This window comes from Scomber scombrus, chromosome 6 (genome assembly GCF_963691925.1).
Source record: "Scomber scombrus chromosome 6, fScoSco1.1, whole genome shotgun sequence".
Classification (NCBI taxonomy): domain Eukaryota; kingdom Metazoa; phylum Chordata; class Actinopteri; order Scombriformes; family Scombridae; genus Scomber; species Scomber scombrus.
The window spans coordinates 24,709,332-24,736,964 of record NC_084975.1 but is presented as its reverse complement, the minus strand read 5'-3'; the positions used below and the strand labels follow the sequence as shown (position 1 = coordinate 24,736,964).

General features: G+C 44.3%; 2 protein-coding genes across 2 annotated transcripts in view; one reads left to right on the top strand and one right to left on the bottom strand.

Annotated features, from left to right (window-relative positions):
* Positions 1 to 27,633, bottom strand: part of cd151 (CD151 molecule) — a 163,859-nt gene that overhangs the window by 27,044 nt on the left and 109,182 nt on the right. The gene's annotated exons all lie outside the window — the stretch shown is intronic.
* Positions 7,172 to 25,946, top strand: tle3a (TLE family member 3, transcriptional corepressor a). Its single transcript, XM_062420349.1, has 21 exons — positions 7,172 to 7,542; positions 8,200 to 8,354; positions 8,821 to 8,921; positions 9,041 to 9,104; positions 10,454 to 10,498; positions 14,609 to 14,671; positions 14,939 to 15,043; positions 18,564 to 18,775; positions 19,887 to 19,899; positions 20,878 to 21,000; positions 21,092 to 21,142; positions 21,240 to 21,392; positions 21,862 to 21,994; positions 22,112 to 22,284; positions 22,409 to 22,482; positions 22,577 to 22,826; positions 23,348 to 23,595; positions 23,725 to 23,872; positions 23,985 to 24,135; positions 24,259 to 24,335; positions 24,629 to 25,946. Exons 2-21 carry the CDS (start codon positions 8,331 to 8,333, stop codon positions 24,734 to 24,736), a joined length of 2,316 nt encoding a protein of 771 aa, XP_062276333.1. The 5' UTR covers positions 7,172 to 7,542; positions 8,200 to 8,330; the 3' UTR covers positions 24,737 to 25,946.

Here is a 27,633-nt window from a genome sequence, read left to right as displayed (position 1 = left end):
GATGCTCACTGTTAGTAGAACTGCTCCTGAATCCAGAACACTTTAATCCCATTAACACTGACTAAATATACCATTTGTTTTTAGCTTGCCAGTGGTGGTGTTTATGCTAATAGCCTGGTCGCTCTAGGCGATTTCAGAAGACTTTTGGAGGGCACCGGCTAATAATTAGATTTAATAAGGAAGTCAATTTCTGTCCTCATTTGAAATAAAAATAAGAGGCTTAGCCTCTCATAGGACAGGCATTAATTTGTTGATTTGGTCTCGCTTACTCTCTCAGGGCTTCTGTCTCCATAATTCTTTAACCCTTTTTTGTCCTTGTTTAGGGAACAAAAATGCACTGGTAGCAATATTCTGGGAACCATCAATCACTCTGATGATATCTAGAAGCTATTGATTGGTAAATGGAGGATGCTGTATGGTGGACAGCGTTGAAATGTACATTTAATCACAGACTATACTTAAGTACAAATTTGCACTTTTTGTTTGACAAAGTAGTTACTTTGCAGATTAAAACTTTACATATAAACCATATAGTTTATAAGATCGTTAAAGATTAAACAACCAACATTAGATGAAGTAATTAAAATTAGCTCCGTGTTGACCAACTGCAGCAGTAAAAATCCTGCATAAACACATATACATATTTACAGATCTATATTTATACTCTCGTGGAATATCTGCATGATCTACAGTTCAAAAACAGGCTGTTGTACTTCCTGTCTCCACCAGCTCTGCAGGCTGTGTAAACAAACAGTAGTAGTTAGATTTTGCATCTTTTTTTCTGGTCTTTATTCAAAATATAGGCTTCCCAAATACATCCATTCATGTTAAAACCTGAACCTGATCTGCAATATGCAAACAGACGACATAAACAGCCCGTGGAACCACTTAAGCAACAAAGGCTGTAGAACATACGGCCGTTTGTGGGCACGCTCGGACAATCTGACGTCAGTTCAGCGAGGGAAATAGGGGGAACTTTGCAAATGTAGCGTTCAGAAAAGGATGAAGTGGCATTTTTACATATGTTCAGCTCATGTTTTAGAACTTTGACCACGTTTAACATAGATACCTGACATTATTAAGGTATATAAATGACAGAAAATCACAAAAGCATGACATATCCCCTTTAAATATTAATGCATCAGTAATGATAATCTTATAAAATACTCACAGAGGCCACATTTTGCTGATAATACTATTATTCAGGTAAGATTCTCATGTACTGGAGTGTTTTTACAGTGTGATATTAACGCTTTGACTTCAGTATTTGAAAACCTACTCCACTGCTGTTGAAGTATTGTGTTGCGGTGTAGATCTGGAGCTGATCCGTATAGGTGCTACTGGTCTGACCTGTCCTGTACAGCAGAGCTCATCATTCCAGTCGACTGCTGGGCTCCGCTCTGCTCTGCCGGCCTCATGAGCAGGGGTTCCAGCTGGAGGAGCTCTCTGATCTGCTGTCTGACGGCAGGCTCACTCTCCCCTGCCCTGATAACTTCCTCAGCTCTCTATTATTCTTCTCTACCCAGTCAAACCCCCCACAACTCCCTCACTCTGTCTCTCTTTTTCAACTTAATAATGGAACCAAGTACCCCTCCAGAGCAAGCTGCAATGCTGGCTGCAGGTGAAGGAATCATTTTCAGTGAGCATGTGTCAGTCAGCAGGTATGGGAGCACTTGTGGAGTCAATTTGGCATGGAGGAGCAGAGCTATATTACTGTGTGCCAGGGAATATGAAATGCGGCAGAAGTGGTGAGGCAGACGCGGTGAAATGCAGTATATGAGAGGGGAGAAGCCTGCGGTCTCATAAGGAGATTTCTCAGATGCGACGCGGCTCACGTCGTCATTACGGACCCCCGTTAAAGAGCTCCGCTTACCGTTCACTGCACACGATGATAAATCCGGCTCACTTCTACAAACTTTCCTCGTCGCATTTCTCACTGTGATGTTTTCTCCCGCTGCAGACGGTCACAGCTCTGTTTGATCTGAGTGTTTATAATGTTCCCCTCATGAGACACTTAGCCAAACAATCCACAGACTCTTACCTCAGTAGCAATTGCACTTTTTCTGGCATGGGCCGTACCCCTTGACAACATATTTTCTTCGAGCCAGTCATGTGAAGTCATTCCTATGCCATGTGAATGTAATCATGAACCATAACCGAATTTAGGCCCAAAGAATCTTTTTAATCACATTAACCATTTAGCAAACTGGATTAGAGTAACAAAATCTTTGCTGAGCAGCTCAAGGTCTTCTCAATCAACTGGTACCGCTTGATCCTCTGATCAGTTTAACGTTGAGTCTTTTCATAGTATTTGTGTCCTGAATTATGGAACACATCCAGCAAGAGATTGTTGGCGAGGAATAATTCAATACAAAGACTAGCTGTGCAGCCTCTGCAGCCTATAACTAGCTGTAATTTGTAGTTTGTTGTCAACACACCTAAAATAGAAATGAAGCAGCTATGCATTTCCTGAGCTGAGGGCCTGTTGAACAAGCTCTCACTACAATAGTTGTGATTCTTGATTATGCAGTGTGAAAGGCGAGGGTGAAAAAAAAAACATTTAGAAGGGCTACTTTGTCCCCATCACCTCTCTGAAAGTAGGTTGCTGACTCTTAAGGGATAAGAATACAACTGGCGGCCCTCCAGCTCTGCTGCGTGGTGGATGCAGGACAATAATAGCATAGCAAGACAACAAGTTTGTATACCAGGGTGAGGCTGCGGAGGCAGAGGTGTTCATGTATCAGCTGTGTGAGTCCTGCTGGTTCAGCACTGAGACGTGTTAGAGACTGAATACAGAGCAGAACATCGGAGGCTTTGTTGTGTTTTGTTGCACTGCATATTTTTACCTACTTTTTTCTTTGTGAAAGCTTTTGGAAATGTTTTAATTGCTCTATTTATTGTTTTACAACTTTTAATTGATTTAAGTTTTTTCTGTTTAACTTCTGAGCATTTTATTTTATTGTTTTGTTATTTTATTTACCATGATCTATTACTTGCGTGCCTCTGTCTTATCTCTGTGCTCTGTGCTCTTCATTGCTTACTTTTGTCAGCCTTGTTTTATAACTTTGATAAGAAAAGTACTATATATACTATAAAGTTTATTATCATTATTTTATTATTATTATCATTGTATGGACTCCATAGTAGTGAATATCATGAACATCGTGCCAGATTAAAACACTGATTTGTGTGATTAAACATGAACTGAAAGACGTGTGGGTGGGTAGATTAACACAAAGAGCTCAAAAGACACCATGAGACTTTTTACGACTGTCATGTGAACTTTGTGGACGTTAACGTCGTGCTGTCAATTTAATCAACTTGTTTTTCTGACGGTCGTGTCAGAGATGAACACACACTGTTTTTCTTCATCACTGAGATGTTTTCCCGACCGAATGTGATAGAATTCACACCACAACTCTACGAAGGCATTGTATAGAACTACAAAAAAAAGAGTCTTGGGAAATTTTAACATATAATAGAACACATACTGTTTTTAATAATCATTTACATTAACTCTACATACAGTGTGTCATTCAAATTGAACAAACTTGCAGTTGTAACATGAAATATGTTGTGGAAAGACATTCAGAAACACCTGTATAGAAAATATTTGTTTAATGTACTTGAGTGTTAAGTGAACTCTACAATGCACAGTTTTGTTATTAATGTCTGTACTTATATCTATCAGTGAAGGACTGTTGATAGCAGAGAATATTAAGTGGTGAGTAGCAATTGGCTCTATGTCCCCCTCAGCCGAGGGCTAAGTACAGCTCAGGATTCCTGCCAAAGACCTCATCTTTTTGTTTTGAGACTCTCTCCATGTCTGCATTTTTCTCCTTTGATAAGGACTTTCATCCTGTTTTCATTGGTTACTGTCTGATGAGTCACCCTGATAATACAGTAGAGGCAATTCATCTTGCCACCACACACTGTAGGCCCTTTGTTGCCTGGAATGTGTGTGCATGCGTGTTTGTGTGTGTGTGTGTGTGTGTCTGTTTTAGTGAATTTTTGTGTCCTCCCCTCCCGTGATTGACGCTGCCTCCCATACACAACATGCATGCGCGTGTTTGTTTGTCAGTGTGCAGTATGTCCATGTGTGTGTGTGTATGTGTGTATCGCCATGTAAACGGCGTGCCAGTTACCCTGAAGTGTAAGTCATTGCAGTGCTACTACCCCAGCCTTGCAATAACAGGACCCTCATTTTCTGCTTCGTGAATAGGAAAGTAAGCCCGCCATGAGAGAGAAAAATGGCCGAGTCATTTATTAACTGCAAGTCACATTAATGAGCCAATGCTGTGTAATCTCCAAATACATCCAATATAGGTTCATGATAAATCGTTCCACCGTATCGTTGATCTTCACATTCCCCGGCTGCAAAACCATGATTTCACACAGTACACCTAAAGGAATATGAGCAATATCTCCTGAGAAATACACGCAGGCTGTGAAAGTTATAGCTACCTTTTGACAATATGACCCCACGGTAATTGTTCTATGGGAGAAACAAAATATTTGCTCACTTGCTATATCTGAGTTATGTGGAAAGCGAGTTTCTACTCAGTTCAAAGCGGCAGGAGTGAGGACAATCCCTGCTCTGTCAAGAATTAGAGCCACCTCTGCAAATAGGCCAGTGTGTAATGCCTGAGGGTGGGAGTTTCAGTGAGGCTGGGGTTTCCGTGTAAATAAACAGTGTGGGGGTCTCAGTGGGCGGAGGGCCCCCTCTCCCTGGGGTTTGGCCCGCTCTTTTGTTGCCTTTAATCCAAGCACTCTCTATTGAAAAGCATGAGGGGGTGCCTGGCTGAGATTAGCCTGCCAGCTCTTGTGTGTGCTTGAGTTTCTCACAGACTGCCTCCATACTTTTGGAAATAACACAGTTATCCCACATCCTCAAGGTGGCTGACAAGAATGACAAGTAGACGACTGCTGTGCAATCTCAGACCTTAACATGACAAAATGACCTTTGCATTCCCAAAATGCTACTACTATAGCCGGTATGAAGCATGGCTGGCTTTTTTCCCCCCACTTCAGTCACTTTTCAGACCAAATTACTGAACTAAGACACCAGCCTCATGTCATTCATGTGAATTTGTTTTATTTGCATTACCATAAGTACAGAATTGTATGTGTCTTATTTCTAGAAGTGTGTGTTATAAAAGACTGTGTATAATATAATTAGGCTGCCATTTCTATGCATCTGGTGTTGTTTTTCTTCATTTCACAGGCTTGTTATCACAGCCGACTATAAAAACAAGCAGACAAGTGCCTTTTTTCTGGTGTTTGATTGTGGAAGCTCTACATCATGCCACTAAAATTATGTTCTCGCACATGTTCAGGGTTGGGAAGGTTACTTTGGAAATGTAATAGGTTACAGATTACTAGTTACTCTATTTAAAATGTAATAAATACATTTTAGCCCACCAAAATCTAAGTTCATGTGTTTTTCATGGATACTGACATGATGTATAAGGGAGATTTATTTCTTATAAAGCAAGATTTATCTCTCATTTGATTTTGGAAGATATTTTATGAAAAAGTCAAAAGTCTGGCATGGTCTTAATTGGTACTGTGACACCATTTAAGCCCATGTGTGCTCCAAATAAACCAACATCGTGATTTATTTACAAAAAACGTAAAAATAATATTGATTTCAGAGAATTAAAAACAGCAATATATGTATTCAGTAATATGTTAAATATTAACAAATGAGGAAAAAACCCTCTTCCTGAGCAATATCTTAAAGGTCTGACTTCAGATGTAACCCCCTTTGTAATCATCAACATTTTCATAAGTAACTGTTGTTTAATTACACATTTTCTCAGTAACTGTAACAGATTACAGTTACATGTAACTAGTTACTCCTAAACACTTCCCATGTTTTAATGTTAAAGAACAGGTCGATTGGCTTTTGTGATAAAAAGGTAAACACTTCTTTTCTTGTGTGTGTGCTTGTTACATGGTGCCCATATGTAAAGGAAAAACTACAGGTTGTAATGTTACAACTGTTTGCATGCTTCCTTTCTTCCTTTGTTTAATGTAGGCTCTCATTACCACGTGGTGGTAACAGATTGTTTGAACTGGAGAGAAAAGCCATTCGAAGCTAATTAAGCAGCCATTCCCGGCTCTATTCACAGGCAGAGGACCGAGGAGCACAGGCATTTGTCAGCGCTTGACCCCGCGTGGTATTGATTGACAACGCTGCTCCGTGAATGACAGGCTCGACGCCAGCGAGCCAATCAGAAGCCGGCGAGTAAGTGCACCGCGCTGCCATTGGTCGATAACGTCTTAAAGCCGCAGAGGAGTCCCACGTGGGGGCAGAGTGGAAGCTTCAAAACAAGGCGTATAGAGGCTGCGCTCAGACATGGCTGATGTTCATATCAGACAAAGGCAATCATCTCTCCTCTCCCCGCTGTGCAAACCAGCACCCAAAAATGCTGATAGGTGGGCTTGTACAAGAATCACGCAAAGCTTTAAGGCAAAAAAAAAAAAGTGTGTTATATCAGCGTCTTACAGCTTCAATTTAGTGCATATCGTCGATCGATTGGTCATTATTGTGCCCTTCACGGCGTGTATGTGTTGGGGAAGTGGAAAGGGGAGGGAGAGTTTAACCTGATTATTTCTAATTCTGGGAGTTATTTTAGATATTTCACTGTAACATCGTTTCACATTTTAACACCAGGCCGTATCAACAAGCTCCCATCTCTCCCTTTTTTTCATTGTATGGGAAGACACATTCAAAAGTGCTTGTTGCACCGTACACCTCCCCTCCCCGTCCCGCCGGTGGTGGTCTCACCCAAAACAAAATCATCAACTTTATTTCAGCGGATGAAGGGGGGGGGGGGAACAAACAACAACGCAAACACCCCTTAATGAAGCGCGGATGTGTAATTTGTGCCGTCTCTGTCAAACGTGGATATCATCGTCGGCACATCAATGCCTGCCGCTGTTGTTGTTGTACACGGTGGGACGGACGGATGATGCCTTGTGGATCCGCGGGATGATGTCATGTATCGTTGCACCCCACGTGGGGGCTGTCGCTCTCTGATAGGCAGATGTGGCTGTATTCCTTCCGAGTAATCCGATTGGACAGATAGGCGCTTTCACGGCAGTTCAGCCCTGCTGCCTGTGTGTGGCAACCGGGGTAAACTGGACAACTGGGGGAAATGCGAGATTGTGGAGAGTACCATGTTACGCTTTTAAAGAATCTCCAACCTCTTCGAGTCGGAAGACAGATTTTGGAAGAATATTTATTGATTTTTTTCTCCTCTCTTTTTTTGGGATTAACCAGCCACAAAAGGCGCACATTCCTCGGAGGGTTCGCGGTTGAGAATAAAGTAGTTTGATCGAGACCGACCGCACCAAATTTTCTCCCAACTGCTCCCCCAGTCTGGCTGGGTGCGCTCCGGAGAGAGAGAGAGAGGATGCTTGTCGAGATCTGCGTCCACCACGCTTACAGTAGGAGGGATTAAACGCATGAATTATAGCCTACTGTTTTTTCTTCAGTAACAAAAAGTCGGACGGACGGATAGGACGCACGCACGGGTATGTATTTATCAGAGCTGTTGATTTCTTTTTCTGCTTTTGTGTGTGTGTGTGTGTTGTAGTAGTTGGGCGTACGTTCAACAGCGCACCGTTTCCATCGCTTTCCGCGGATCAAACAGTAGGTGGAAAGCCAGCTGCTGTCGGTCGTGGCCTGCCTGTAAGACGTACTAGAGCGGGCTTTTGGTCATTTGACGAACATCAATCAAGATTATGGAGACCAAAACCACCGAGACCGAAATTACGTTTAAATTTAACGCCCGAAAAAGTAGCCACTCAGTTTAGTCTGTGTCGTGTTTGCATCAGTTTAAACTGCACATTGAGGTGTGTGTGCGTGTGTGTGTGTGTGCGTGCGTGTGTATGTGTGTGTGTGTGTGTCGCTGACCACTGACCGAATAAGGTCATTAAGAAGACAGGAGCGCTGGACTGCTGCTTGCTGCTCTTTTTTTGACATTGTGTGACTGACTGCAGTATTAATAATTGGGATGAGTTTTGGTGTTCTGGCTACTTGGTAACAAACGACCTGAACTGTATTATATCCTACTCTGTGTGTGTGTGTGTGTGTGTGTGTGTGTGTGTGTGTGTGTGTGTGTGTGTGTGTGTGTGTGTGTGTGTGTGTGTTTTCGCCCAGAGATTAAACCGCGTCATTTTTCAACACAGGATTTTCACGACCTTCCCCCCCTACCCCCCACCACCCCTGTCTGCTGAGACTGGTGTGGCTGTGAGCACATTTCAACCATTTTTCCGAAGGACCTGAACACTGGAGAAATAAACAAAGGATACATTTCAAGATGTATCCACAGGGCCGACATCCGGTAAGAAGCGATTCCCCCATACTTACTATAACTTGCATATTTTATCTGACAACACTAGTGTTGACATGACTCCTGAGTGTAACGATTCACTCTGAAAAACTGCCCTGCAAAGCGTTTTCCACCCTTAATTTCTGTATGGCTATACTACAATGCATTTATGATATACCAGAATATGCTGATGGGTTGCATGACTGGAGATATTTACTCAGCCTCACAGGTGTTGGCTTGTTTTTAAATTAATTTTCAGTGTGAATGCCCATTCATGTGTTATCAGCTGCTAGAGGTGTTAGGTAGAAGCTCCTCTTTTGGTATGATAGTACTTTACTCACTGCAGAGGAGATATATTATGTTGTCAGGAGTCTAATGTGTGAACCATTCAGCTCCCTTCAATAAATGATTAAAACTTTATGCTAGACTGATGTGATGTTTTTTTTTGTTTTTTGTTTTTATTACAACTTTCTTTCAGGCTCCACATCAGCCCGGCCAGCCTGGCTTCAAATTCACCGTAGCAGAGTCTTGTGACAGGATTAAAGATGAATTTCAGTTCCTGCAAGCCCAGTATCACAGGTAATGATTGCATTTTTTTTCTTAAATTCCTCCACACACTGCTGTCAAATGGTTAAGTGTGAGTGAGGTATTGACAGTGATAGAGACGCCTGAAACTGACACCTTGTCTCCTATTTTAGTCTTAAGGTGGAGTATGACAAACTGGCCAATGAGAAGACGGAGATGCAGCGCCACTATGTCATGGTAAGATTGTGTTACAATAGGGAGCAATTATGGTTCCAAATTGCAAGGCTTGTTGAAGAACTAGTCGGGGTGGAGCGAGACAGGGTATTGTGATCACCTGCACGGTGGTTAGGGCGGGTTGAGTGTCAGGTACAGGCCTGTGAAAGCCCCCAGGGGGGTTAGATGTAGCTGGTTGTTACGGAGGAACTCTTCCTGACAGGCAGGCGGCACTGGGCTTGAGGCTCCATTATAGCTCGCCCCTGATCTCCAAAGGGTCGACTGCAGCTTGCCCTCTGTGTGTGCTGATCTGATTATTCTCCTAGGAGACTCCACACTCAGACATATGCATGGCCATAAATTAGTTGTGAGCTGATTGTGGAGGGCCAGAGCAGTGTGTGGGAAAATGTACCACAGCAAACAAAATGGAGGACATGCTGGTTGAACATGCTGCAGTTTATTTTGCACTAAGTCGTCCTCTATGTTTCTACGCAAACCCAAATTATTAACCTTTATTTTAGCAACCTTTAAGAAAAACATAGGTGTGCCCATGACGCAGGAATTCAGTGCAGACGTGACGCAATCAGAGAGCTCTTCTGTGTCAGTGTACTCTGTTGTCCCAGGTAAACACGCTGCGGATGACTTAAACCAATACATGCAGGCTTAAGTTAAACATTCTTCTCACAGGAAAACAACATGTCAGCCTGACAGGGAGGAGGTTAGGTAAACATGTAGGGAAGTATCCCACAGCCAGCACTGGGTGTCAGGTTACACTACGGCTGTGGAGCTCTGATCTCAGACAGAATGGCTCTCTTGTTTGAGAGTAATTTTCGAAGAAGCTAATGGACTGAATAATGCATTGGCTTCATCAAATAGACGCTGACTGGAAAGCCATTTCTGCCCTGGCTGCCACTTGTGGGCTCCACGGATTACATTTCAGCCAGACAGACTGACCTGGCTTGAAATATCATGAGTGTTGAGCAATCGCGTTACGTTAAGTAAATAGACATCCTGGAGATCTGAGGGCTTAAGATGTTGATCAATAAATCCAACCCTTCCTTCTCGGCGTCCACACTATAAATAACAAAATATGGATTGATTGGCTATCCATTGTCAGCTGCTCTTACAGCTTATTTTGTGTCTGATCTAAGTTTATCACGTTTGCCCAAAGAAGCTAGATTGTATTTAGGTTTTTAATCATAATGTTCAAAACCATGTGATGATGTAATTAGTGTAGTGAGCAATCCAAAATATTGATTTGTGGCTATAGACAGTATGTTAGTTACATTTAAATCATGATTATGAGTTAAAAAAAAAATGAATTGCATACATTGTCTACATTAATAACATTGAAATCTCTCCTTTCATTTCAGTACTATGAGATGTCCTACGGGCTGAACATAGAGATGCACAAACAGGTAGGTACCATAATGTTCCCTCATATTTTTCAGCTGGGTGGTTTTCCACCGTGTCAGGGGATGTCAGACCCAGGAGGAGCCGCTCGTCGGCTGTGAACTGAGCTGAGCGTCGGTAATAGGCTGTAAACTGACACGTCTACTGCACACAAACAAGGCAATATAATAGCAAACTCGCACCAGCGCTTGTTCAGTTGCAGATACATTTACCAGTGGTGTAAATCCTGGATTTGTCTCAGCCTTTTGATAAGATTAAAGGTAGACTTTGGCATGCTCGGCCTTTGACTTAATGATGAAGCGTTCGCTGATAGTCCAACGATGATCTGTAATTACAGGAAGAGGGCAAAAGTCCTTTTTATGTCAGTTTCTGTGCTCTTATCATTATCAAAAGAAGTGTCTCGTATTGCTTCAGAGATCAATCACATTGATGCTTGAAGAGATAAAGATTGTATGAGTGAGTAGGTTCCCATGCATGCCTCTCTTAAACCAGTAAGGCTGTCCCTTCCCCTGCAGCAGCCCAGCTTGGTTAATGACAGTGTTCGCGGCATGGAGGATTGGTGTGGTAGGGTGATCCATCAGTGTCTAGGCCGTGTGTCACACTGCCACATGTCTGTCAGGGCTCGGGCCGCTCTGATAGCTTCTGTCAGGCACTTATCGCCAGCTAGAGGAAAGAGGGAGTGGGGGGGGGCTGGAGACAAGTTGGAGAATAGAGCTGGGGGAGGGGCAACAGCCCAGCTCTGTGTAAACAGGTTAATCGACTGATCCATTTTAGCGCCTGACTTTTATCAGGAACCTCAACAGAGCTGATGGAAGTGCTTGAATAATTCATCAGTGGGGCCCTAACCTGCTGAACGGCATGTTTGTGCGCAAACAGTGTGGGCCCCGTCCCTGCAGCTCCCCCAGCTTACGGCTCAGGCAGGGGAGGAGGAGGAGAAGACGGGGAGTGGTTAACAGGCAGGGTTGGGATGGATTATTGGATGCACATAGGCATATTATATTCCTGCCAGGAGATTTATTCCATAGTGAGGAAATCCATTCCTCTAACTGTGCTTTTTTCATTACTGTGCAGGGACATAATTCAGATTTCAGAATGCACACACCAGCACGGCTCAGATGGACTGATGTGGCAGTGTTATCTGATCCCTCCCTAACAGGCGTGACAGTATGTAGAAGCAAACGGCTAATTTCTGCCGCGTGATGTCAGCCGGTAATTACCATCATCTGGTGCTTGTTTCCAAGTGCTCCACAGGGTTTGGGGCTTGGGTGTTGGTGAGGCTAAATCAGATTTGGCTGTTACCTGTAGTCGTAACATAGACATGAAACCCACGGCTGGGGGAATCATTTGCTAAGTAGCAAACTATCTGCTGTACGCAGGGCCAAAAAAAACTCGGTCAGCGAGCGGACTGTCTGCAGTGATCTTACAAAAGAGCCAAACCATCAATGTTCTCCTATCCCGTCATCCTGGACTGCATTGTAATAACTTCAGGGTGTGAACTGTTGGGTGTCAAGTCCATTTATCTAAACTGAAAGTTATTATGTTTTATGATATTGCCTGACATAGAAGGCTGTTTTTGTAAGAATAAGTTTATTGTTTTAAGACCAGACTTCTTTTACACAAGAAAATCACCTGACTTACCTCTGCAATTGATAAAGTTAATCATAGTAATGACGCATCCGATGAGGCCGAACACTACAGATAAAAAAAATAGCAATAAAAGATTTATTATGCACTGAGGCTTTTTGCAACATCTGAGTTTGGTGGAAGCACACGTCACTTTCAGCTTCGACACAACTGGTATACTTTTCTTGCTACTAGAAAAATCAGGAATCAGGCAATACTGTCATCTTAGACAAATTGAAGGGCCCTCTTAATGTGACATGTCAAGTATTGTTTATAGATGAATCATGTGACCAGAGCTACCAGTTGTTTTCTGTCTGTATTTAATACTCATCAGTGTCTGGACTCTATTTTCCCACTGCTGATAGCAACAGGCAAACACCTTTCTGCACACCATTGACAAGCCAGCCTGAGAGTGCTCTTAAAGTGGTGCTACACAGGTCCGAGTACCTGTAATTGTGTAGCAGCAGCGCAAAGCTGGCCTCTCAAGGGCCAAGCTGTCATCTACTTAAAGTGACAACAGCCCCCATTTTTATCTGCAGACAGAACAAAAAAAAGAAAAGAAAAAAAGAAATCTCCCAGCACTGCTCTGTATCTATTTTGACAGCAGTGGCGAGCTCAGTTTGATGCCTTTTCCGTGTATTTGCATGTTGTGTTGTGAGAGTGCAGAGGCTGCCAGTTGTTGAGGGCGCAGTAGATCAGCCACCTCCTGACCTCTCCCAGCCAGCTGTCACCATGACACTAAGCTACAGAGGAATGGACCGTGTGCTCAAGGCCCTTTCACAAATCCTGTCAAATGTTCGACGGCTATTGACATGGCTTATCTCAACAAACATGGATTATACAGGCTCTGTAGCTTTTTAACCGTTTCTGAGGGCCTTCTTGAGCTCTTTCTAGAGCACTTACTACATTGCATTAATACTAATGCCCATAAAACCTTTATCTAACCCCTTCATTGCTTTATTGGTTTCAGGTCACATTTATTGTGTGCCAGATTAGACTGGAGTTCAGTGTCTTTATCGTACGCAGACATTAATCAACAGCGTTATCTTATGGACTATTGTACTCTCCCTATCACATGCTACCATATATTTGTTTCACATTATTGCCTTTAATCCCAGGCTTTACGTCGTTCCATCTGATATTTCATCTTCGGCTTGTTGTTTGTCCTGCTGGCTCGCCCCGGCTAAGTGGCTATCCATGTTGCAGCTTGGGTCAGCAGGTCTCGTTCTGTTGGACATTACTCTCCAATCTCTCTGGCTCCGCTCAGAGGTAATACGTCTGGCTGCCAAAAACTGCCTGGCATTTCTGCCATGTGTAATAAATAAGCTGGCGGCCTGCAAAGTACATTGTGTGTGCTGCTCCGAAATGAAAAATCTGAGAAAATCCCTGTGATGTGTTTGTGTTCCGCAGTGGCCCTGGTTGAACTGCAGCTCATAAATTCCATAGATGATGTAGCTTTGGCACTGTTATTTTTTCTGCTCCCAGTGCAGAGCTTGAACCTGAAAGTCTCATCTCCCTTCCATCCCCTGGAAGAAAGAGGAGGCAGAGCAAGCTGGCTGTGCTGTGTTTTGACAGAGAAGGGGGGGTTTATATCACCCCCACCCCCCCTCCACTGCACACCTCCTCCCCACTGCTCTTTTTATCCACCATTCATTTGCTGCATTCATGTGATCGACAGGCTGAAAATTCAATTTAATGACCTGCCTCCAAGCACGTAATATGATTTTAAAGCCTGTTACGGTCAAGCAGAGGTGCCATTTGCATAATGATCCCAGCAAGATAGGGCTGCAGCCGTTGCCATGGCAGTTGGTAGACAAGCAGAAGAATGGAGGCAGGGCTCGGTGGATGGATGGGAGGCTAGGAGGGTGGTGGGCTGGGCGGTTGATTGCAGAGAGTAATGGCCCAGGCTTCAGCCCCGGAAAGGCAGAGCTGTAGCAGGCTGCACTCTTTAACATTTACAGGCTGGTGGTTGCCTTCTTAATGGTATTGATCACAGATATGAGGTGCGTTAACCTCGAGGTCATTTTGGTTTTGTAATCTTCGCTCGCTTCCATAGTTAAAACTTTTAACTGTAAACCCCCTCCAGCCTCACATGTAAGTAAACAGTAAAGTCTGGTTAGTGGGCCTCACTTCCTGGGGTGTGGTTGTGTGGTTTTAACTCCGAGGTTAACTGCAGGACAGCACAGTTGCAGATGAGGGGAAGGAGGGCAGAGTGAGAGAGGATCCTCTCAACACAGCAGCACTCTGCCTGCTCATATCCGTTTAGCATGGAGTGCACTCTCAGCACAGCTGTGCTCCATCCCCCTGGGCTCTCCTAATGTTTTAAATATTTCAAATGTCAATATCACGCTGTTTAGAGGATGTTGAGTCAAGCAGTTCTGATTGCTGCAGTAATTGACTTAATCGGTGTAAACATTAAAGGCGGGGTTATGTGAAGTCACTGTCTGTTTCATACTTTACCGTCTCATTTTGCTTCTCCTTTTGTTTTCCAGACGGAGATTGCCAAACGGCTCAACGCAATTTTAGCTCAAATTATGCCTTTCCTGTCACAAGAGGTGAGTTGTGAATGTGGCTCCCAAACACTGTCACAGTTTAGTGCTAAAATAAAGACACTTATTGTTGCCTGAATTCTAAAGATACGACATACGGAAAAAAAAAAAATGTTCAGGTTAAGCAATTTCGAGTAATTGTGCATGGCATTTGCCCCCACCTTTTTAAAATTGCAACAGTACTATGAAAATGAAGTGTGAAATTCACAGATAAGTGAGTGTGGGTGTGTGATAAATGTCCCAATCTTCTTTTTTGTAAATGTCTTTCCACAGCACCAACAACAGGTTGCTCAGGCAGTGGAGCGGGCTAAGCAGGTGACTATGACCGAGCTGAATGCCATCATCGGGGTACGTGGACTTCCCAATCTGCCTCTAACCGTGTGTATACCCCCTTTTTATTTCTTTATTTGACCTTGTCTAGGGCAAACCAGTTCTCAATATAAGCACTAGCTATAAATATGATTTTTATAGTTTGTCTTTTGCATGCACCAAGTAGTCTGAACTGTTAATTTTTATGTGATATAGAGTTATAATGCAGATTTGCCTCTTCTTAAATAAAATGCGCTCATATATTTCTCTAATATATTCTTAAGCAATACATTGAAACTATATACACAACAAGTGCAGATTTCAAGAGCAGCTCTGTTGCTCCAGCTTTGGTCTCAGTGGCATCTTCACTGCCTTGTTGTATGTTTATAAATGCAAGCCTGAGAGCTCTTGAGAATCTCCTTCGCAGCCTGTATTGCATTAATTGGCTAAGGTTTTAACGAGGAGCTTCATCCCTCACTGCTGACCTGGATAGCTGTGGGAGTTGAAAAAGGCTGAGGTTCAGCAGAACACAGGCAGCGCTGCGAGCTAACCGAGGCAGCGCAGACAGCAGTCAGCCATCAGCCATCACGGCTCTCTTTGCACGCCACAGCACTCAGCTGTACTGTAATGTTGGTGTTCATCCCTGCTTCAAAGTACCAACTGCTCCTCATTGATCAGCTGCACCCGCCCCGCCCTCCTAAAACAGAGGTTTCACTGTCGATAGGAAAGCTCACGCTATCAGTGATCTTATTACTACAGTTGGATCTCGTTGAGTCTTTAGCATGCATAAGAGGGTGGCCCTAAAGACTGGCTTGATGACTGGAGGCACATATTGGAATTCAATTAATGCCCCCTTGGTGACCTTTTGTTCTAGGATAATTGCTCCCACGAATTTGTCTGAGTAGGTGTCTTGAGGTGATGGAGAGCTGTTTGTTTTTCTATTTGTTGGAGTGAAGCAGATGCTTTATTACACTCTCACCAAAGCCGACCAGCTGCAAGCAGCAGTTGTTCCTTAGAAAAGCAAATTAGATTTTTGGCTTCTTCCTGTGTGTCTGTGGGATTTCCATATTCGAAACAGAATAATACTGGAATACTGCTGTATGTTTGGCATTTTAGCTTTGATACTGTTGCGGTGTGCTGTTTTTTTTGTCTATCATTTACAGTGAGTAGCATTAAAAATGTACACTTCATAAAACATTGTACAGGCCCTTCCATGACTTCAGTGTGGTCCTTTTTGGCACCTGACCTATTTTATGAAACACCCAGGCCTTCACCCACGTCACGCTGGTTGCTCATGTCAGAGGAGGTGGAAATGTAGCTACTGTATGTTTTACGAATATCTTTCCATTAGTTATTCATCGAGGAGAAGCTCTGTAGGCATGCCAAAATCCTCATGCATATTGTAAGGCAAGGTGGGGTGAAAGAGCGTGCCAGGCAGACAGGCAGCATTCAGGAGCCAGCTGCATGCCTTATTGATGGGGCTGAGGGCCATTAATAGGATGCAACTAGGGCAGCTGCATGTGTTGAGATGAACCTGACTGGTGGCGGCTCCTGTTTGATTAGAAAAAGCACAAAATATTGAAGACAGCTGAGAAGTAGTTAAGTGGCCACCTGGAGAAGGCCTCATAATGTTTTTTTAGTGAGTGTTAAACAGCAGCATTAATTGCAGTGTATAATAATGGAGAGAGGGCAGCTGTAGCTCTGATCACATTCTGTCCTCTGCCCACCCTTCTGTCATGGTCAGTGACATCCACAAATATCAATATCGTACATTGGCTCAGTTTTGTATGTGACATGCTGTCAATGAACTTGGTGTCTGCACACATCTGGGTTTGAAGGGCTTGTGCATGTTACACGACACTTGTCCTGCCCAAATGCTATGTATTTCACTATAGTTAGTTTAGTTGGTACACTAGAGATTACTCGAATACATTTGCTCAGTTTTGCCTGTGTGTTTTTTCTATAGCTATACTCAGTCTGAGAAAAAAAGGGGCAAAGAGTAGGTCTTTATCTTGGAATATTAAATTAGAGGAAATAGGCCAGACTCTTTCTTTATTTATTATTGTCTTCATTTATGGCCCTCTAATGAGGGCTCTTGCTGATCAACCATGCATATTACCCATCAGTGCCTCATTAAACACAATGAGCAAGGATGGCTCTCCCCTGCCAATGAACTGGCTCTTTAATTTCCCTCATGGATGCAATATTATAACACACTCGCTTTCTCTCTTGTTCTCCTCTATCTCTCTCTCTCTCTGACCTGGGTACATTTTGTAATTGGATTGACATCTGCCCTATGGAGCAAAGGACAAGGTTGTAAGTTAAAATCCTGTCCACCATTTTCCAGTGTAGTCATCCCTACCTGCAGGGCAGTTAAAGATGGAGGGAGGAAGCAATTAAAAAAACCCTCCAGACAGAATTTTTAAGGACATATTGTAGTAGTGTGTGCCCTTTGTAGGCCTGATGATTGAGTGTCTGAATGAATAATGTATTTTTAACTATGTGTTAGGCACATCTACCACGTTGTAGTGTGTATTGTTCCATCTCCCCAGTCATTGCAAAGTAATATTCTTGAAATGGCCATAAATGGTCACTGATTGAAGTCAGTCTTGTAAAAGAGAGGAGGTGCATGCTGTAACAGCAGCTGAATTATTCAGCTGGCTCGTAGACGGGTAATAAATTGCTGATGTTTTTATTGGTGTCTCAGCTAAGTATTATTTAACCTTGCTTTAAACTGCTTACTTCCATGCTGAGTGCCTTTTAACTCCCATCCATTTCCCTCTGCCTTTCAAATATTGATGGTGAATATTGGAGGGTTGACTGAGTGCCAGCATGGGACCCCTGGTCCCGGCTCCCACAGCAAGCTTCCAGACACACACAAACACACACTCAAATATTCAGAGCGAGAGGGAAGGAGTGCCAGCTCCTGGCACTTAGCGTTCCTTCAGTCTTTTTAAGTTGGGGTGTGCAAATGATTCATGTTCTGTTAATCCAGGAATGTGAATATGAGAGGAGTAAATAGACGCTGGTTGTGTTTTTGAAGCGTTTAGAAAGCAGGTAGTTGTTTAGCCCACAGGCTGACAGATTCCTACACAGCTTCATGTTCCTTAAGAGGATTGCTCAACTCACTGATGGCACAGAGCTGTGCTGCTGCAGTGTGTGATACACTACCCGAAGTGAAATGATTCCTCTGCACCAAGCGCTGGTTGAATCAAACTTAGCTTTGCTGTTTGTCATTAATGCAGTGTGATAAATATTCCTGTTATATAACTCCATGTGCGCTCCTATTGCTGTGTGATTGAGTGTCTCGATGCCTGCGTCTCATGCGTTAGACGTGTTGAGCACTTGATCGTTAGTCATAACTTTTACTCTCCTCAGAGCAGATCTAGGGCTTATGCCACCCTGCCCTGGTATGGAAATAGCATGGAGGGGGGATTGCTGTCTGATCCTGACAGTAATAGATGTGTGAATGTGCTAATATCATCCGGGGTTTAACTGATCAGCCTCATGTTTAGTGTGTGGTTTCTCCTTGCCCTTTCCCTCCAACCCACTTGTTTGTCTGTCTGTTCATCTCTTTGTCTACTAACAGCAACAGCAGCTCCAGGCGCAGCACCTCTCCCACGCTGCTCACGGGCCTCCGGTCCAGCTGCCCCCTCACCCCTCAGGCCTGCAGCCTCCCGGCATCCCCCCAGTATCGGGCTCTGGGTCAGGCCTGCTAGCACTAGGCGCCCTGGGCAGCCAAGCCCACCTCCCAGTGAAGGATGAGAAGAACCACCATGATCTCGAACACAGAGGTGAGGAGTGAAGCTTAAGCATATTCCTGCTTAACCCGTTTATTTAGAAAAAATGAGGGCGTATAATAATTTTAAGACTTTAGAATAGATGTGATACAGGGAAGGGACATTTTATTTTATTGCGGAGTATTTCTGAGTCTCTAGAGCAGAGTCGTAGGGCCCTTAGGTGAGGAGCTCATCCTGTCTGTTCACATTCTGTCTGTGTAATGAGCTGGTACATTCCCAGCCCATGACTGTATAAGCTATTCAACAGCTCTAACACACGGTGATAAGAGGGGGCCTTGTGCCCTGCAGTTGATTCTCACACATTTAGCCAGAAGCATGTTATGATATGCTAACTGACTTGTTTTTCTTATTGCTCCACTTGGTTTCATCATCACCTCGGCCGCCATTGTGATGTCTGCGATACAGAGAGCACGGTGAGTGTCGAAACCTGTAATCTCTTTGGATTTTTTTGTTTGTTTGTTTCGGGTTTTTTGTTGCAAAGTTTGTTGGTTTTATAATTCATCATCACATTTTCATCTCCACTGCAAATATAAAGTAAAAAACAAATTCTTGCTAACCACATGCTAGCACCAAATTCATGCTCTGTTATAATCAGCTTTCAATAAAATGATTAATGGGAAATGAGATTTGGAATATAAATCCTGTGTGTTTAATCCAGAAGGGAAATGACTGGTATCATGCTGGAGAGATTAGAAGCCTTGTAATTTCATCACAATTAAAGAAAGACTTGGACTTCCCCTTCTTAAAGGATTTATTTGATCCCCTCTACTGTCTCGCTTGTTTACCAGCTCACTCTTTCTCTCCTCCTTGGCATGTGATGAATATTTATGAACACAAACGGAGAATTGTTTTGTTTTCTTCTTCTTCTTCTTCTTCCCCACCCTTGTCTGGGTGGACCTGCTAAAGCGTTTTATTTGAACGGCTGCAATCTCTGATGGCTTGTGATGGGCCTGTGAGATTGTGTTTCTGTAGACTGGGCCAGCTGAATGGGTGCAGTCATGTCTGAAGAAATGGAACTCCTGGGGCGATTAGCGGGCCTGTTTTGTTTCTGCGCTCTTGTCCCAGGTCATCTGATAGCAGAGTGATGACTTTGGTTAATGAGTCACGCTAAGCATCTCTTTAAAGGTCAGCCATTATGCAGACAGTGGCCCTTTGCCCAGGCTGCTAGTCCATCGGCCATTGTTCGGTACTCTGGGCTGCCACTGACTTAGACACGTTGTTGCTTTGGTCCTCAGAGGAAGGGACAGAGGGAATCAGGCAAAATGGCAAACTCCCGTGAAAGCCGCTGGACACCTGCCTAGTTCCTCCCGTTCTGTTGGCGTTTGGAGTGAGCTGTCCCAGCTTGTGTGGGCAGGCAGGCTCCATGAAGAAGCACCAGTCTGTCCCACGCTGCCGTGCCCACTGGCAGGATATAGATTCTCTTTCTTTATCAGAGCTCAAAGCCGGAGCTGACATGGTGCCCAAGTGCGCTACAGCAATCAATGCCCACAACATACAGTTTCTCTCTCTCTCTCTTTTTCTCTTTCTGTCTTTCTCTCTCTCTCTCTCTCTCTCTCTCTCTCTCTCTCTCTCTCTCTCTCTCTCTCTCTCTCTCTCCTCTCTCTCTCTCTCTCTCTCTCTCTCTCTCTCTCTCTCTCTCTCTTCTCTCTCTCTCTCTCTCTCTCTCTCTCTCTCTCTCTCTCTCTCTCTCACGCTTAGCCTGACTGACTCCAGAGAAAAGGCCCTCTGTTCAGCCACAACACACTGCTCATGTCCCTGTGAGGCTGTTTGTTGTCCAGTTATGAGGAGGAGGGAGCCCAGCTTAGAAAACAAGCCCTCCTCCTTTCAGTTCAGATAACGGCCCATTCTGTTGTGTGGCCAGGGACAGGCTTGTGTGTGAGATTGGGCTTGGCTGGTGTCAGGGTACTGTTTGGAGCTGGCCTACAGCTGCATTTTAAGAGTGTGCGGCATCCATAGAGGCTTTTTTTTTTTTTTTTTAGTGTTTGCATTGGCACAGTGTGTTCTCTGTGAACGTGTAACAGATAAATGACTCACTGCTCTCTCTTTTTTTTACGATGGAAGACGAAATGGTGATAAAGCCTCTGTTTGGTTCCCTCTTCGCAGAATAACTCCATATCCCCGTCAGAAAGCTTACGCGCAGCCAGTGAGAAGCACCGCAGCTCCTCTGACTACAGTTTGGACTCCAAGAAACGCAAAGTGGAGGAGAAGGACAGCATGAGCAGATATGTAAGTCACTGATAAGTCACGCTAAAGTCAGAGACAAAGACTGAAGGTTTCATTAAAAAGAGATTGACTCATTTGCTAATGATGTGTACAGGAGAGCGATGGAGAGAAAAGTGATGACCTGGTGGTGGACGTGTCTAATGAGGTGAGCATTAAAACATGGAATCGTAAATTGCATATTGACAGGTGCTGGTGATGAAGGTGTAACATAAGCGTTAAAATCTATTACCCCGTTCCTCCAGGATCCCGCCACTCCTCGGGCAAGCCCGGCCCACTCGCCTCCTGAAAATGGCATTGATAAGCCCCGCCCCCCAAAGAAGGACACGCCCAACAGCCCCGCATCAGTGGCGTCCTCTGGGAGCACTCCGTCCTCCAAGGCCAAGGAGCTCAGTCATGTAAGACACCGAGAGAGTTAGCAACAAACTAGGCCAGAAAGGGGTTTAAATGAAAATGGCAGAGAGAGCAAAGGGATATGTGCAAATAAATCTAGGACGTTTTCTGCAGTGGATTAGGAATGGCTGTCGGTGCTTTAAGTGCATGACTAAACGTCAGGGATAATATTGTCCCACATCAGGATCAGTCAGGTCTTCTCTGTTAATAGCTCAATGTATTTAACTATTCCAGGATTTTTTCCCTCTGCCTCACTAAAAGATTAAAGCCAAAGTAGTAAGGGGATAAAAACGGCCCCATCTCCATTGTGGCCATAATAGGTTTTAGAATAAATAGCAGTTTATGGCTCTGCAGGACTATGAGGGTTGTCAGAATTAGATTGGATTAAGTTTAGTTTGCTCTCAAATTGTCAGTCTGCACAGTGCCTCGTTTTCCCGGATTGTAAATGTGCTTGCTCTCTCGTTCCCTCGACAGAATGACAAATCCTCCACGCCTGGCCTCAAGTCCAACACCCCCACCCCACGAAACGATGCCCCCACCCCTGGCACCAGCTCCACTCCCGGGCTCAGACCCATCCTGGGCAAACCACCAGGCATGGAGGCTCTTGGTTGGTACTATTCTCTTTCTTCTCTAGAAAACAGAGATAATCTTTTTCCATCCCCCCCCTCCAAATCTACAGTTATGTCACATACCGATATCATTTTCCTGTCTTTGTCTGTAGCAGCACCAGCCTTGCGTACCCCTCTGTCCATCGCAGGCTCCTATCCTACCCCCTTTGCCATGATGGGCCATCATGAAATGAATGGAGGCCTGACTAGTCCTGGTGTGTATGCTGGTCTGCACATCTCCCCTCAGATGAGCGCTGCAGCAGCTGCAGCCTACGGACGCTCCCCTATGGTAACACCCCTTCTTGTCCTGTTATGAAGCTCTGTTAGAGATCACCTAAAAGCAAAAACACCACATGAACTTGACTGTGATTACTGGCCTTAAGCATTTATTCAAATGTTTTGTCAACTTTCAGGGGTTTGATCCTCACCCCCACATGAGAGCCCCGGGCCTTCCAGCCAGCCTCACATCCATCTCTGGTGGCAAACCGTAAGTATCTCACCTAATGTGCTGTACTCATACATTTTTAAAGAAACACAGCAATGATTTAAAACTCTTAACACGGCTCCCACTTTTCCTCCAGGGCTTACTCCTTCCATGTCAGCGCAGATGGCCAGATGCAGCCTGTGCCCTTCCCACCCGATGCCCTGATCGGCCCCGGTATTCCACGCCATGCCCGTCAGATCAACACGCTGAGCCACGGCGAGGTTGTGTGCGCCGTTACCATCAGCAACCCCACGCGCCATGTTTACACTGGTGGCAAAGGCTGTGTCAAAATCTGGGATATCAGCCAACCCGGCAGCAAGAGCCCCGTGTCCCAACTGGACTGTCTGGTGAGGATCGCTGCTTATTCACGTTCCACTCATCAACAATATTCTTACACCTTGTTCTTTTTGTGGAGTTGTTATGGAAGGTATGAACTGTTAATATAAAAGCTCATTCCATTAACAATGGGATGATCCTTTGTTATACAGGCTTACACCCCTGACAGCATATGCAGTAGTACACAAATGTAGCTGAAGCTTTTACTCTGTGTTTGTGTACAATAGAAGAAAGTACTTTTGGCAACAAGGTTATGACCGAGGAAGCAGACGATAAATCTCACGCGACATTTTCCAATAAATTAAATTTGACGTGAAATGTAAACACAACAAAGCATGCGTACATTCAACAAACTAAAAAACTTGTTTACTGTGTTCAAAACATAACAGACTAAGTTTTGAGAATACCCTCTGGTTGGTTTATTATGATGACAGGATTTTCATCCTCTTTCCCACCGACTTGTTCCTAAATCTCTCTTGAGCTCCGCTGCCCTGAAAACACGTATTGATTTGCTTTGTCCTCTGTGCAACAGAACAGGGATAACTACATCCGCTCCTGTAAGCTGCTGCCTGATGGCCGCACATTGATTGTTGGAGGCGAGGCCAGCACATTGACCATCTGGGATCTGGCCTCTCAGACACCCCGCATCAAGGCTGAGCTCACCTCCTCGGCCCCGGCATGCTACGCCTTGGCTATCAGCCCCGACGCCAAAGTCTGCTTCTCCTGCTGCAGCGATGGAAACATTGCCGTCTGGGACCTCCACAACCAGACTCTCGTTAGGTTGGGAGAAGACACTTATTCACATTGTGTGTGCGAGCTTTGGCCCCCACAACAGGATTGATGTTGTGTGAGTAATTTTAAAAATGGTGTCAATAATTGTTGTGTTCCTTCCTTTTTCTTTAACTGTAGGCAATTCCAGGGACACACGGATGGCGCTAGCTGCATTGACATATCCCACGACGGCACTAAGCTGTGGACAGGCGGTCTCGACAACACTGTTCGCTCCTGGGATCTGAGGGAGGGTCGACAGCTGCAGCAGCATGACTTCACTTCACAGGTACAACCATGAAAAATTGAGATGATGAACAACAGACGCAGATGAACTGTGGAGGGAGGTTTTCATTTGAGTACCAGGACTGTTAGTAATAGCTGCTCTGTCCCGTTCCCAGATCTTCTCCCTGGGCTACTGTCCGACTGGCGAGTGGCTGGCAGTGGGCATGGAGAGCAGCAACGTGGAGGTGCTACACCACTCGAAGCCTGACAAATATCAGCTCCACCTGCACGAGAGCTGCGTCCTCTCTCTCAAGTTCGCCTACTGTGGTACGAACACACACACACACACACACACACACAACCACACAGGCATAGAAAGAATCTACCATCGTATTTTTCCACCACCTCTAATTCCAAGGAGGACTGATTGCACTGTTGTTTTCTTTGCAGGTAAATGGTTTGTAAGCACTGGGAAGGACAATCTGTTGAATGCTTGGAGGACTCCTTATGGCGCCAGCATATTCCAGGTATGCAGGATCAATACTCTCTGTCTACAGCCAGTCCAAAAGTATGCACAGTGGTCTCTGAGAGGAAGGGCACAGCGACCGCTGTCTGACAGGACTATCCTATCAGTGAAAACTGAACCTGAATTATTGACCTGACAAAGAAGTCATTTTGAGGGGTATCAGGCCAGAACTTGATCAGGGCAATCTAATCTTGCCCTGTGGTCAGCTAATCTTCCCCACTTACCTTCAAATGTAGTTGAACATGTTAGCTGCCTCCGAGACTAAAATGTTTCTTTTTTATCTTCTCTAAACAGTCCAAGGAATCCTCATCTGTCCTGAGCTGTGACATCTCAACAGACGACAAGTATATTGTGACAGGCTCTGGTGACAAGAAGGCCACTGTTTATGAAGTGATCTACTAGAACAGACTGCTTTGTACGGGAGCATGCGGATGCTCAGGAACAGTAGACTCTTCCTCCATCTACCTTCCCTCACACAGACAGCATGGATGTTGCCTGCAGCCCCGGGATGGATGGGCAGGAAGTTTGGCAGTGCCAGACTGAAATGGACGCTGGCGCTGTTGTGGCCCTGGATGTTGTGTCCTTTGGCTCTGCCCTTCCTCACTCATACGACTAACACTTGTACAGCGAGTGCAGTTCCCAAAGGCACTAAGAAGAAAATAATGTCTTGCTGTTTTCTGTTTGTTGGATATTTCTTTTTTATTCGTCCTTTTTAATGTGGAGATAAAGTTCCATGACACAACTAGAAGCGGCGCTTCGCTCTGGAGCTTCTCCTTGGAGGTCCTGTGAAAAGTGTACATAATGGAGTAATAAAAGGCCTTTTATAGATTTATATTTTGGTGTCCAGTTACGCTTGTGATGGTTCTTTCTTGTTCTCTCCGTGATTTTCTGTCCCCTCTGGGGATGGAAATTAGATTAGGACTTTGTAAGAGGATATTCTATTTCAGTTTTTCCCTCCTCTGCTTTTTTTTCATGTTCGTTGTCCAGGATGACCTTTTCGGAAATCTAATTTGGATTTTTTTTTTCTCCCTGACAACGGCCTTTTTTTTCGCTATTTGCTGTAACACAGAACACAGACGTTTGTCCCATGGATTTTAGCAGTGGAGAATTCTGGAAATGCCCTTTTTTCATACTGGAAGAAGGAGAAAATCATGGTTTCCACTTACATCGACCCTTTGGCCCTGCTCAGCAGAAATTCAACAATGAGATGAAGACCTACACCTGAACAATGGCTGCTGTCCACATGAAAATGGATAACTATCAACTTAAGGACTGATGGGTTTCATGGAGAAGCAGCTGTGACTTGAATTCAGCCCGTTTTGACTCGACTATCGTATGACTCTTCATTGCTTCACTCATCAGAGTTTACTCATCAGTCTATAAGAGTTCATCATTGCCTCTCTGGTTTAACTGTCTATGACTGATATTCAAGACTGACACAGTTACTCATAAAGGTAGCAGGCAAAGCCAATACCACATCTGACATTTTGGTTATGCTCTGTTTGCTTTCTTCAGTATTTCATGATATTCCACTACAAACCTTCTCCTAGACAGGAATGGTCTCTGCATAAACACGTTAGACTGTGTAGCATACACGTGTCATTATCCTTAAGGATTGTACAGTTGACAGTTGTTGATAAATCAATAAACTGTTTTTATATAAAAATGATCGTGACTGTATTTCTCTAGTGCTGGTGCCTTGCTACTATTGCATGAATGAATGGAGCGAGGGTAGTTTTAGATTTATAGATGCTGATTAATATATATTGTTTTGCTGCAGTCAGCACAGGGAGGGAGCTGGTTTGAGCAGGGTTGTTGAGAGCACCAGTAACTGAGGAAAATACACAATGTATCACCTGAGCTTTTCTCTAAAAAAAAAACACAAAATTGTGGCTTCAAACTCTTATCTTGTGTGCTGCTAGGATGGGTTCTCTTCTTGCTCTATTCTGCATCCCCCTGTACAGTACATACAGACTTATTCATAGGCTCTTCTTGACAGTAAATGGAAGTACATCAGTAAATGGCTGTAAATGCATCCAGATAGGAGTTGACAACTGTCTCAGGAGAGCTGCAGACATTCTGGGTGCTGTTAGAGAAGATGCTCGGGGCATCTGGCTGCAGCTTTAACCCAGAAATTACTGAGCTAGCATTAATATTTAAGGGATGAACTTGTTTCAAAGTCACTGTGTACTGTAACTAACTATGGTCACTGTCAGCTTTCACATTTTAAAGGGTTGTATCTATGTATGGTGGCAGAACTGAAACCACACAGCCGCTCTTAGAGTGATAAAACAAGACAGACTTTTTTTTTATGCAGTGTCACTTCAGAAATATGACGCAAACACTGCTCTTGAGTTCTCTTGAGTGGTCTTTTGGTAGTTGAGTACTTTTGGGCAGGATGCGATGAATGGCCCAGTCCCTCCACTCCAGAGCAAGGCTCTTCTAGGACTCTGTGCGTAAAGCTGTCAGCCCTTCATATGGCTGCCTCTTCAGAGATGTTGTTGTTAGATTATAAAAGCAGGGCCGGATGCTTTCAGCATGGAGCCAGCCGCCATGCTCCGCTCTCACGGGCTCATTTGTTAAAGGCTATAGTCTTTCTTTTCCCACATCGCTGAAGTGTGTACTTCCTGTGTGCATTTGTAGCTTAAGCTCCTTGCTCGAGTAGAATTTTCTTCCTCACTTAATCAAACAGTGGAATATCTGCAGATGAAAGGTTGTACCTCTGAGTGCCTATTGCTGGACACTGAGGGGGTCATTGTCTCGCCTTCCGCTGATCTACCTCTCAATGGAGGGCTTTCAGCAGGTTCTCATGCGAAAGCCCATGCTGCCCTGTTCTATGTAGAGGAGGGCCACAGTGCAGACGAAGAAACTAGAGTGGCCTAAGTGTTTTACAGCAGCTCTAAACATAAGAAAATAGTCCAATTCTCTACTTCTGCTCGGATTGTTGGAGCCAGGACCCTACAAAAAGCCAGGGGAGGGGGGGGGGCAATGCCAATATGCCAATATGTGGGCTTGCACATGCAAACCACTGTGTGAATGGGATTTTTTTTGTTGTTGTTTTTTTTGTTTTAGCTGCCAGGCATTGATCACAGTCCACCAGTATTCTGGCTGGTCCTTTTGGCTGGCACTCTGTTTTCTGCCCCCTCCCCCCCACACACACACACACACACACCCCCATCCATCACACAGAGATTCTGGGTTTTCTTTCTCCAACAGCGAGGGACTGGCACCGTGCTGAAATGCAGAATAATAATCCCCTAATCACCTGAGTATTGCCAGTCCTGGGTTTTATCTGCAAT